The sequence below is a fragment of the Monodelphis domestica genome, chromosome 3 (assembly GCF_027887165.1).
Source record: "Monodelphis domestica isolate mMonDom1 chromosome 3, mMonDom1.pri, whole genome shotgun sequence".
Lineage (NCBI taxonomy): Eukaryota > Metazoa > Chordata > Mammalia > Didelphimorphia > Didelphidae > Monodelphis > Monodelphis domestica.
In genome coordinates, this window is record NC_077229.1 from 507,073,231 (window position 1) to 507,086,738 (window position 13,508).

General features: G+C 37.0%; 1 protein-coding gene across 1 annotated transcript in view; it reads left to right on the forward strand.

Annotated features, from left to right (window-relative positions):
• The window catches only part of DEPDC1B (DEP domain containing 1B), a 112,810-nt gene extending 103,067 nt beyond the window's left edge, over window positions 1-9,743 (forward strand). Inside the window, exons 10-11 of the mRNA XM_007486366.3 lie at window positions 5,335-5,520; window positions 9,370-9,743. Coding sequence (XP_007486428.2) covers window positions 5,335-5,520; window positions 9,370-9,531 — 348 coding nt within the window. The 3' untranslated portion in view covers window positions 9,532-9,743. The remainder of the gene's footprint in view (window positions 1-5,334; window positions 5,521-9,369) is intronic.
• The last annotated feature ends 3,765 nt before the right edge of the window (window positions 9,744-13,508 follow it).

Consider the following 13,508-nt stretch of genomic DNA (forward strand, 5'->3'; position numbering starts at 1 on the left):
TTGCCTAACCCTAACTGCTCTTCTGCCTTGTAACCAATACACAGGATTGATTTTAAGATGAAAGGTAAGGGTGGTTTTTTTTTTAATGTACCTACTATGTGCCAAGCACCATGTCAATAAATGGATAAAAATGTAGTGGTCTAGTCCTTCTGTAGCATCTTTTATTCTCCTGTGGGGAGAGGGGATACATTTGAAATTTTGAAAGAGTTGGTTGGTTTTAGAGCAAAGAAAATGTCAGGAGAGGGAGGTGTCCCAGAAACCAAGGTAAGAGAGAATGCCTAGGAGGAGGGAAAGGTATAAAAAACTACAAATGATGGTCAAGGAGTGAGAAAAGGCTGTTGGATATAACAAGTAAGCAGTCATTGGTCACTCTGGAAGAGCAGCTTGGGTTGAGTAATGGACTTGGAGGGCAGAGTGCAAGAAAGAAGTGGGTGGTGGGGAAATGGAGACAATCATGGAATGACTCTTCTGATGAGTATAGCAATGAAAGTTTGGAATGGGAGATAGGATGGTCACTTAATGGGACTGTAGCATTGAGTGAAGGGTTTTTTTTTTAATTTAAAATTTTATTTTTCCATGTTTACATGATTCATTTTTTCCCCTTTTCCTTCCCCCCTCCCAGAGCCAACAAGCAATTTTTCTGGGTTGTACAAATGTTATCAGTGAAGGTTTCTAAAAATTGAGGCAGAGCTGAGCCTTTTTTTTTTTGTAGTCATAATTGGGGAAAGATTCAGTAGATAAGAAAATTTGAAGATGAGTGTTAAAACCAGCTCCTGAAGGAGACAGAAAAAGAATAGAAAACAGAGGTAGAAAGGTTGGTCTTGGAAAGGAGAAGGGCCAGCTACTCCCTAGAGCCTGCAGTAAAAGAGGAGAGGATGTGTTTTTGAGAAGAGGGATCTCATGACTGATGGTCTTCTATCTTCTCACTGAAGTAGGATGTGGGAATATCTACTAAAAGAATGGGAAAGGCATAAGGAGTTTGAAAAGAGAATTTAGTCATTGGTATAGATCACTGAGGAAGAATAAAATTTTTGCTTTGCACCTATGAGGGTCCAGTTGAGCTTAAATAATGTGTATTTCTACTGGATCCTAACATGACCCTTCTGTGGATGTTCATCAACTTGGGAGTAAAAGCCAAGAAGTTCATGTTTAGGGTGATGCAAGATTAAGGATTGGCAGGGCATGAAGAGCAGGAGCTCAGTGAGGCTCAGGAGTAAGAGTAGAGGAGCAGTGTATAGTGGAATTGGTCAACTGTAGCATCAAGATTGCAAAGAGAGGAAAACTGAGGAAGGGGGAACAGATGTTTAATTATTAGAAGAACAAGAAGGGCTAGGGGGGCTAGGGATTGGGATGAAAAATGACTTTAGGAAGAGTGAGAACTGTAAAATACATTCATTTTGTAAATTTTATTGAAGTGGACTTGTAGTATTTTAGAATGACTCTATCAAAATCCAAATGCATGATGAACTGTCAGTGTATCCTATACCCGATCTTTGTAGCTTTCCAAGAGCCTAGCATAATGAATTGATTAAGGAGGACCTTAATTAATTTTTGATGCATTCATGAGTGAATGAATGGATGGATAGATGTATGTATGTATGATGAAATTAGAATATTGTTCACTAGAGTAGGAGAACAATAAGGAAGAGAAAATCTCATTCTTCCACTTAAGTGAGAGATGGCAAGAATTGGTTATGTTCTAGCAATGAGTACAAAGTCTGGCTTCTTCCTCCAACTAATTAATCCATCTGAGTATCAGAGCAGTTTCCGTAATATAGTAAGGACTCTTTCCTATTGGAAATTCCGTGGTGGTATACCACGGTATACCACTGGTGACCTGAGATTTTTATATTTGAGTACAACTCCATAGCATTGAGTATATTTTTTTTTTAAATGCTGGTGGAACTTTTTACTTTATGCCAGATTTAGGCACAACCCTTACGGAAACCAAATAATATGAAGCTAATTTAAAAAACAAAAACAACAAAAAAACTTATTGATAAATTTTATTTCAACTGTATTATACAAATAGTTTACTCGATGAGAAGGATATGATTACTTTCAATAAGTAATGGAATATAATGGAACCCAATATCGAATGAGTTAGCTCATCTTGTGAAATGTTTCACTGTAATTTTCATTTTTATTGTTATTTTAATAAGCCAGCATTTGCGGGGATTGTTTCGGTTAATCCCATTTCCACTTTGAAAAATTTAAGAGCTTTGTTTTGTCTTTAAATTCACTGAGCTTTGTTTATAAATGCTTCTGTAATTTTACCAGAATTACAGAAGAACTTAAAAAAAGTGATAACATAATATGCACTCTTGATCACGATCACTGAAAATGAGACTAAATTAAAGAGAATTATCTTCCTACTTGTTTTTTCCCCCATTTTGGGGTTTGGTACTTTGCCTTTCTTGTCACTATAGTCTTGCCAGTTTTACTAAATTTTATCCAAGTTGTTTTGGTACACAAAATACTAAAAAACAAAACAAATGAACAGCTGGTTATTTTAGCTGCATTTTGTAAATTAACATTATTAGGTATGATTAATGATTGATTGTAGACCAGTAGAAAGTCAACTTTTTCCTTCGAGTTCTAGATTTTGACTGGCTCCTTGTGACCCTTCATCGCTACTCTGCACATATATCATGTACAACACGTGCATTGAAGTGAACAGATATGGTTAGCTCTGGGTGGTTCAGCCATCCTTTCTTCACAGAATCGCAGGGCTCTGTAAATACAGAGTTTCAGAGACGGTGATGAAGGACAGTTTCCCCACTGCACCCTCATTTTCCAAATGAGGAATCTGAAACCCGGAGGGATCAAGTAATTGATAAAATGTCATACCACTTCCTTGAACCCCAGCCTCCTAATTCCCTAGCTCCCAGGGCTTTTCAGTAGATTTCATTAGCCCTTTCAAAGGATGAATTCTATGCAAGGGTTTCTTCCAATGAATTGCAGCTACTTAAAATAATTAGTATTTATTAGTAAAGTAAAAGAAAACAAATGAGTAAGTAAAGGGTTTAACACTTTCCAATGTGCTGTTATATGCTTTTCCTTATAACCAAGGCCTAAAGACACCCTTCTGGAATTGACCAAAAATGCTTCTGGAATTGACAAAAATGTTACAGCAGTTTACTCTCTGAATGTACAAATAATTCAGTTCAACTAACAGTCTGAAAGCGTGCTTTATTCTCGATCCCATTGCTGGGTGCCACAGGAAAGAAAGGAAGGAAGGAAGAAAGAAAAAAGGAAGGAGGAAGGAAGAAAGAAAGAAAAAAGGAAGGAGGAAGAAAGAAAGAAAAAAGAAAGAAAGAAGGAAACAAGGAAAGAAAATAAATCAGTTCCTGCCCTCAAGGAGCTTATAGTTGGGGGGGGGAGGATGTGTACACAGGTATTTATATATCTATATGAAAAATTTAAAGTAAATAAAAATTAGCTCCTTGAGGGAAGGAGAGGAAGTAGATAGCACTAAACTCCTGGGAAGATCAGGAAAGGCCTCCTGTGGGATTTGGTATTTGAGCTGTGCTTTTTAAAAAAACAAATAAGCCTTTAACTTCTGTCTTCAAATCAATACTGTGTATTGGTTCCAAGGCAGAAGAGTGGTAAGGGCTAGGCAATGGGGGTTAAGTGACTTGTCCAGGGTCACACAGCTGGGAAGTGTCTGAGGCCAGATTTGAACCCAGGACCTTTGAATTATGCTTTTAAGGAAGCTAGTGATTCTGAGATTTGTAAGTAAGAAAGAGGCAATGTTCAGGCACACTGTGCAAAAGTGGGAATTGGAATAGTGTGAATAGGGAAGAGCAAGTATAGATGAATTTGGAATATAGGATGCATGGGCAGAGTTGGTGATGATGTGAGGTCATTAAATAGTATTTGTAATATACTCTAGTGACTCAGCACCATGATCATCTCAGTTAATAAGTGGAGATCAGAAAGTTGACTCTATTGATGATTAATTTGACTGCAGATAACCTTCATCTTTTAGAGGTTTTGCTTCAGTGGGCACTAAATAAAATCAGAAAGTACTGAATTTTTAATTAAATTTTCTTGCATATGGTGGTGGTTGTGTTTAGTGAAAATAAATAGGTTAAATGACTTTTAAAAAATTGGATGTCTTAATAATGGTAGAACTTGGTGTAGAACCTTCTCTACAATCTGTTAGGCCACCAAGACTCATTTCCTGGAGATTTAGGGCCAGCTGGGTTTAAAAAAACCCAACCATTATTTATGCATTTTCTTTCCCTGATGCCCAAGTCAAAATTGAGCCAGCTTTTGGCCCCATTGCCTAGGGACCCAGCTTCCCAATAGATTTTAGCTAAGATATCCAATAAACGAATCTTTCCTGATGTGTTAGTGAGGTTTGATAGCATGCCCTCTACTGGCTGCCATATTTTCAATTTTAAAAGAAGCCTCTTGAAAACAGTCCCATAAATGAGCTGGATGAGAGGATGTACAGGAGAGGGAGCATCATGCCAAGCACTGAATGGGGAGTCAGAGGGTCTGGGTCCAAATCACAACTTTTCTAAGCCCACAGTTTCAGAGGACTGATGATGAAACATACCATCACCTCCTGACAAGTTGGCAGTAGACCATGGGGCAGAATGTCATTTTTGGACATGGCCAATACAGGAAATTGATCGTTGATTATCCACATGTACTTATTTAATTATAATTTAATATTGTTTAATTAATTAACATGATTAATATAATTATCCGTATTTATTACATGGGCTGTGTTTTTTTCTTCTACTTCTTTTTCCATTGGGTAGTCAGGTGGAAGAGAGAATAGAAATGCTTGCAAAATAAATAAGAAAAAGATTTCATTTTGACCATAGTGGAAAGTGATTCATTTGCCTAAAATGAATGTTCTTAAAATTTAAGCAAGAATCATATGCAGAGGGGCAGCTAAGTGGCTCAGTGGTCTGAGAGCCAGGACGAGAGATGGGAGATCCTAGATTCAAATCTGACCTGAGACAATTTTTTAGCTGTGTGACCCTGGACAAGTTACTTAGCCCCCAATGCCTAGCTGTTACCGCTCTTCTACCTTAAAATTGATACACATTATTGATTCTAAGACAGAAAGTAAGGGTTTTAAATAAAAAAAAATTAAATGGAACAAATTCAGTTAAGTTCTTCTGAATCAAACTCCAGTTTGAAGCTTTATAATCTAAACGTCGATATTTTGAAATGATAGAGACACTTATTTTATTCCTTGGGATTTCAGAAATGATACCTGGTATACTAATTTGGAGATATACAGAACAAGTCTTTTGAAGCTTTGTGAAGGAATTTTACCCCCCCCCCCCCTTCTTTGCTTTCTCCTTTTAGATAAAATACCCAGGAGCAGATACTGATGCCACGCTGTCTGCCCCGCCATTTTGTCGTCAGATTAGTCCAGAAGAATTTGAATACCAAAGAGTATGTGGCTCCCAAGAACCCCTGGAAAAATTGTTGGAGGAAATTATCATGGATTCCAAACTGTCAGTTAAGGATAAAAAGAAAAAACTGAAACAGGTAAAGAAGAAAGGGGAAGATAAAGGACCTTTCTAATTGTCCTTTTAAAAATGGATTTTCTTTGTTTGTTTTCATAATTTTACTTTATACTCTGTCTCCTTTGAATTTGATAACCTGAGTCATACTGGTTTTGCTAAATGTATTTATTCAGCCCACATACTTCAGCTATCATATTGGCTTGCATAGTTGGAATCAGTTCCCTGAATTTCCTTTGTCTCATTGGATTTATTTTCTAATACACTCTTCACTCATTTTCTTTTTCTAAGCTTATGCCCTTTGTTCAGGTAGGTGGTACGAGATAAATGAGAAGGTTTTTGCTCAGAGTTCTGAAGGGGGCATCAAATGGAAACAGATAAATCTTTTTTTCCCTCTCACAAATAGCAGAATATTTAAATGGAACAGAAGAGCAAAGTGAAAAAGCAGAAGAAAAAAACAAATAACATACAATAAGATAGTCCCAGGCTCTGTATACATATGTGCACAGTTCCTTAAGGAAGGGAACCAGTCTCCAAAAAGAATAAAGCAAATAAAAATAAATTAAAAAACAAACAAAAAAAAATACATGTATAAACCAGATTGAATTGCTTGCCAGCTGTGGGAGGGGAGAGGGATGCAGGCAGGGAGACAATTTGGATCATATAGCTTTGGAAAACTTATGTGGAAATTTTTTTATTAAAAATGAAATAAAAATGAAAAAGTAAGAAGAATAAAGCACAGGGGTGTGTCCAGAGTGCCTTGTATACTGTTACACCCTGGGGCTTATGTCATCATTTACTTTCTCCCTTCCTTTTAGCAAGGATTATTAGCAAAATTTATTTAGCAAGGGTTTGTGAATTTGTTTGTTTTTAAGTATATTTTTACTTATTTTGTTAGAGCCCAGTCATATATAAAAATTGTTTTAGCATTCATTTTTAGAATTTCAAGTTACAAATTCTCTTCTTCCTTCCCATCCCATGAATAGGCAAACAATTTGGTGTTGATGATACATGTGAAGTCATACGAAACATATTTCCATGTTAGCCATGCTGCAAAAGAACACACACACAACACACAGAAAAATAAAATAAGTGCACTCAAAGTTTATCACTTCATCAGTTCTCTCTGGAAATGGATGGTATTTTCCATCATGGAATTGTCTTGGATCATTATCTTGATCAGAGTAGCTAAATCTTTCACAGCTGAGCATCCTTACAATTTTGCTGTTATGGTATACATTATTCTCCTGGTTCTGTTCACTTCATTCTGCATCAGTTCATATAAGTCTCCCCAGGTTTTTTTCCAAATCCATCCCCCTTAATATTCTATTATAATCCTATGCCACCATTTGTTTAGCAATTCCTCAATTGATGAATATCTCCTCAATTTCCAATTTTCTGCTACTCTGGACTTGTTTTTAAAAAAATATTTTGATACCTGTATTTTATTTAACCTTTGCATTTTATGTTACACATCTTTAAATATTATTCTGATAAAAGATTCCTAGGTTTCCCCAAACTATAAATGAGGTCCATGACCCAAAAATTCAACTCCCTCAGGGGTGAGGGAAATGACTCCCCACCAAATGTGCTAGCTTTTTGGTCCTGTACTCTGTTCACACCTGTGTCCATTCTCGAAGGTCCACGAAGCTTCTGGGTCAACTGCCTTAGAAGAGCTCTCTTCTGAGTTCTCATGTGCCCAGTTATACCTCACTGCTGGGACAGCTCCTTGGTGATCTCGTGGATCTCCCTTGCCCTTGCTGTTCTCCCTCCACACTCCTGTCCTCTGCCTCAGAAACTTCTCTTCACTTCTTCTCCACCATATTGGCACTGCTAGCCACCAAAGCACCACTGAGCTGCTGACACTGCCATCTGCTGCTGCTGCTGCTGTTGCTCCTGAGAAGAGTCATCATTCATTGGAAGGAGGAAGACTATTGTCAGCCGACAGAGTGATGAATCCTATCAGAAATTTTAAAATTCAGTCTTTTTTAAGGCTTAGAAGTCATCTTGTGTTTGTTCAAGTGGAAAAAGCCAATTTCCTCTTCTGCCATAGTTACTGCTCCACCATCTTTGACACTCTAAAAGAGTCCTACGGTGTTAGAAAGACCTTGGAGAGACCAACTGCTCTGAATCTCATTGGAATGAAACGGAGATGGAGAGAGGAAGAGTCATTTACCTGAAGTCACACCGCCAGTTAGTGGCAAATGCTTAATTGCTTTTCTTTTCTACTCATTTCATTTTTCATAATATCATTTAGGTCTTTCCCTTTTTAAAAAAATTAACCTGCTCACCATTTCTTACTACTCATTAATATTCCATCACAATCGTCTGCCATAACTTCTTCAGGCATTCCTCAGTTGATGGGCATCCCCACAATTTCCAGTTCTTTTCCACCACAAAGAAAGCTGCTATCAATATTTTAGAACATTATAGGTTCTTTCCCTTTTTCCCTAATCACCTCAATTGCTTTTCTGTTAAATATACAGTTGGGTTAAGAGGACTGAACTCTGGACTTGGAATTAGAAGAAAAGATTTCAATCTTGTCTCTGATGTTTACTGGTCCTGGGCTCTCCGGCAAGTCACTTTCTGTGCCTAAATGTCTTCCTCTGATAAGTGGGGATGATCGTACTTCTACCACCCAGCTCAGCTGATTTTAGCAAAGAAACCACTTTGTAAACCACCCTCCCCTCCACACTATAACCTTGTGAAATGGAGTCTGTAATGATAACAGAGCTTTTCAACTTAGAATGAGTTTATTTTGAATAATTTTCTTGTGCTGGTTCAAACCATTGCTTCAGGGTTGAGTAGGTGTTTTTATGTTTTGTGGCTGATTTTGTTTTTTAAGTAAGTACAAGCAGATCTAAAATAGTGATCAGGTAAAGTAAGAAGTTCTGAAAAATGTAGCAGTAGCACTCAGTTCTAATTTGAATGTTATTTTACAGTCTCTATAGGGTGAAGGATCAAGGGAAAGAAACTTTAAAAAATTATCTTTATTTTATTCCAATAACAAATTTATGCATAAGTTTAGAGACAGTTGTCTTCCTCTCCTCTTCCCTTCCTCCTCTCACAGTTGATAAGCAATTCCGCTGGGTTATACGTGTATTATCACTCAAAACGTATTTCCATATTATTCATTTTTGTAGGTGAGTAATCTTATAAAACCAAACCCCCAGAACATATACCCAAATATGAGTGATTAATCGTATGCTTTAATCTGCATTTCTACTCCAACAGTTTTTTCTCTAGAGATGGAGAGCATTCTATTTCATAAGAAAAGAAAGAAACTTTTAAATAGGTTTAGACCTTTCCTCAAAATTGTGCAGCAGAGTGAGCTTCTGTTCTGGGCTCAGGTTGATATGTTTGAGGAGTTGCTAAAAGGGAGGTTAGGATTAGGGAAGTATAGAAACTAATTTGCAACAGATTATAACCCTATAACTTAAGGAAGTCATTCCGAAACCAGACTTGAAAACTGATGGGTAGGCAAGTGTCTTTGGAGACTGGAGAACCAAAGGAGGAGGTTATTTTGCCATTTGAGCCTATTTTTTTCCCCAAAACTTATGTAGTTCCAGAGTTAGGAAAATGAATTAAAGATGGAATTTTATTTAAAAAAACACCTGGACAAAATTAAAATTGAATATGTGTCTGTGGAAAGGGAATCTAAAAGGTCTGAAAAAAAAGATTTATGATCGAAATGGGATTGGGTGTGAGCAGTGTTCAGTACTTTCCATATTTCTATCCCTTTCTTTTGACAAAGCAATAAATCACTTTTTAGAAAGTTATTGGAAAATATGGATAAGAATAGTTAAGTAGTCAATATAAAAGTCTACTGACCTAATTTTCTTTGGATCTTATTTTCTGATTTTTTTTTTTTAAGTTTCAGAAATCTTATCCTGAAGTCTACCAGGAACGGTTTCCCACACCAGAGAGTGAAGCGTTGATTTTTCCAGAAAAATCAAAGCCAAAACCACAGCTGCTGATGTGGGCACTGAAAAAACCTTTCCAGCCTTTTCAAAGAACTAGAAGTTTTCGGATGTAATTCTTTCTGAAGTCATCAGTGATCTCTTTTTGAGTACATGGATTTGGAGGGGGAGGGAAGCACATATTTTGACTACTGAAATGTCTAAAAAAGGTTATCTGATTTAAAAAAAAAGTTGAGCCATTATCAGTATTTTTATAAGCATTGATTTCTATTTTTTATGTATAGTTGGATTTACAATTAAAGGTCAAGTGTTTTGTATTAGAATGAAATTGGACATTTAAGAAGGAGGTGTTTTAATTCTCTTTAGTCACTACTTTTATATGGTGTTTTCTTTAGTGGTGTGTGTGTGTGTGTGCGTGTGCATGTGTGCACATGTGTGTGTGTGCCTGTAAAAGTGTTAGCAACTGAGATATTTGTAAACAAGTTTGAAAAAATGATTGTATATGTACTTGAATTCAAACTAAACACTGTTCTGTTACTGCCTCTATAATGAGGTATGATTTCTAAATTCTGTTACTTTTTTAAACTGTTATTTTCAGTCAGCTTTGACTTTTTATGACCCTGTGGACCATAGCACTATGGCCAGGAATCTTCATGGGGTTTTCTTGGCAAGGGTACCAGAGTGTTTTGCCATTTTCTTCTTTAGCGGATCAAGACGAACAGAGATTAAGTAATGTGCCCAGGGTCACACAGCTAGGACGTATCTGAGACCAGATTTGAACCCACATGCACCTGACTCTATCCACTGAGCCATGTCGCTGCCTCCTTTCTTACCTGTGTACAAAGGTCCTTTGCTGGTTATTTGTCCCTTTACCCTGGTGTATTTGGTATCAGGATGGATTGCAATAATCTAATTGTCCCAAAGCGACAAAAATCACATGATTATCTCAATAGATGCAGAAAAAGCCTTTGATAAAATACAACACTTGTTCCTATTGAAAACACTAGAAAGTATAGAAATAGAATGGCCTTTCCTAAAAATAATAAACAGTATATATCTAAAACCATCAGCAAACATCATCTGCAATGGGGATAAACTCGAAGCCTTCCCAATAAGATCAGGATGATGTCCCTTATCACCTCTATTATTTAACATTGTACTAGAAATGCTAGCAGTAGCAATTAGAGAAGAAAAAGAAATTGAAGGTATTAAAATTGGCAATAAGGAGACCAAGCTATCTCTCTTTGCTGATGATATGATGGTTTACTTAAAGAATCCTAGAGAATCAACCAAAAAGCTAGTTGAAATAATCAACAACGTTAGCAAAGTTGCAGGATACAAAATAAACCCACATAAGTCATCAGCATTTCTATATATCTCCAACCCAATCCAGCAGCAAGAATTAGAAAGAGAAATTGCATTTAAAGTCATCTGAGACAACATAAAATACTTAGGCATCTATCTGCTATCTATTTAGTGCCATACCCATTGAACTTCCAAAAAACTTTTTTACTGAATTAGAGCAAACCATAACAAAGTTCATTTGGAATAACAAAAGATCAAGGATATCCAAGGAAATAATGAAAAAAAATACAAAGGAAGGTGGCCTTGCAGTCCCAGATCTCAAACTATATTACAAAGCAGCAGTCATCAAAACAATTTGGTACTGGCTAAGAGATAGAAGGGAGGATCAGTGGACTAGACTTGGCGTAAATGACCTCAGCAAGAGAGTCTATGACAAACCCAAAGACCCCAGCTTTTGGGACAAAAATCCACTACTTGATAAAAACTGCTGGGAAAATTGGAAGACAGTATGGGAGAGATTAGGTTTGGATCAACACCTCACACCCTACACCAACATAAACTCAGAATGGGTGAATGACCTGAACATAAGGAAAGAAACTATAAGTAAATTAGGTGAATACAGAATAGTATACATGTCAGACCTTTGGGAAGGGAAAGACCAAGCAAGACTTAGAGTCACAAAATGTAAAATAAATAATTTTGACTACATCAAATTAAAAAGTTTCTGTACAAACAAAACCAATGTAACTAAAATTAGAAGGGAGGCAACAAATTGGGAAACAATCTTCATAACAAAAACCTCTTACAAAGGTCTAATTACTCAAATTTATAAAGAGTTAAACCAGTTGTACAAAAAATCAAGCCATTCTCCAATTGATAAATGGGCAAAGGACATGAATAGACAGTTTTCAGATAAAGAAATCAAAACTATTAATAAGCACATGAAAAAGTGTTCTAGATCTCTTATAATCAGAGAGATGCAAATCAAAACAACTTTGAGATATCACCTCACACCTAGCAGATTGTTCAACATGACAGCAAAGGAAAGTAATGAATGCTGGAAGGGATGTGGGAAAGTTGGGACATTAATTCATTGCTGGTGGAGTTGTGAATTGATCCAACCATTCTGGAGAGCAATTTGGAACTATGCCCATAGGGCGCTCAAAGACTATCTGTCCTTCGATCCAGCCATAGCACTGCTGGGCTTGTACCCCAAAGAGATAATAAGGAAAAAGACTTGTATGAGAATATTCATAGCTGCGCTCTTTGTGGTGGCAAAAAATTGGAAAATGAGGGGATGCCCTTCAGTTAGGGAATGGCTGAACAAATTGTGGTGATGGAATACTATTGTGTTAAAAGGAATAATAAAGTGGAGGAATTCCATGGAGACTGGAACAACCTCCAGGAAGTGATGCAGAGCGAGAGGAGCAGAACCAGGAGAACATTGTACACAGAGACTGATACACTGTGGTACAATCGAACGTAATGGACTTCTCCATTAGTGTCAATGAAGTGATCCTGAACAATCTGTAGGGATCATGGAGAAAAAACACTATCCACAAGCAGAGGACAAGCTGTGGGAGTAAAAACACCAAGGAAAAGCAACTGCTTGACTACAGAGGTTGAGGGGACATGATCGAGGAGAGACGCTAAATGAGCACCCTAATGCAAATACCAACAATGAGGAAATGGGTTCGGAGCAAGGACACATGTGATACCCAGTGGAATCACGCATTGGCTAGGGGAGGGGTGGTGGGAGGAGGGGGGAGGAAAAGAAAATGATCTATGTGTCCAATGAAAAATGTATGAAAATGACCGAATAAAATAATGTTTTAAAAAAATAATCTAATTGTCCCATGTCAAATCAATCAGTATTTGTAAGTCAGCTTAGAATGGCTGAATTTGAAGATGTGGCCAGTGCTGGAAGTATGGACAAGATAAACTGCTCTGGGTGCTCTCAGTCCTATAATTCCAAGTCAAAATCTTTACTGTTTTTCTGTGAAAAACACAAATGGGTGACATGCAATGAGACCGACCCCTTTCATAAATGCATTTTTCTGAGCCAACTCAAATCAGTTTTGGCAGTCGGCAGGGTATGTTTGTATATCTTTGTAAGCGAATTAGAAAATAAAATACATTTTTTTTTCCTGTGGAGTTGTTTTGCCTTCTTGTATTTACAAATGTGCTTCTATTAGAGCTTGTCAGTGCCCTGGGTGTCAGTCAGCCTTGTCTGTTTCACCACATTTACTTGCTGGCTTAGGCAATGAAGAAGGGCCAGTTGGATTCCAGAGTAATAGCTAGCATTTCCATAGCTTACTCTGTACTGAGCCCTGGGAGAAATACTTTACAAACTTCTGTTGGTCCTCCTCCCAACCCTGGGACTTAGGCGATGCTGTTATCACCATGTGACAGAGCAGGACACTGAGGCTAACAGAAGTTAACTGACTTGCCCAGGGTCTTCCAGCTAGTAGTATGTGTCTGAAGCCCCATCACCATCTGCTGGGACACCTCGCTGCTTCAGGTGTCATTCGTAAAGGGCAAAATAGGGCTAAGCATCTGGAAAGCTGCTTCTGGGGCATGTTGCCTAAAAGCAACATATATATATATATATATATATATATATATATATATATATATATATATATATATATATATATGTATATGTATATATGAATAAATTTATAAGTAAATATAAATATATAAAACTGTCTATGTGTATATCTACACATATACAATTTATTATATGATTATATAAATATTTATGTTTTATTTATAATATGTAATGTGT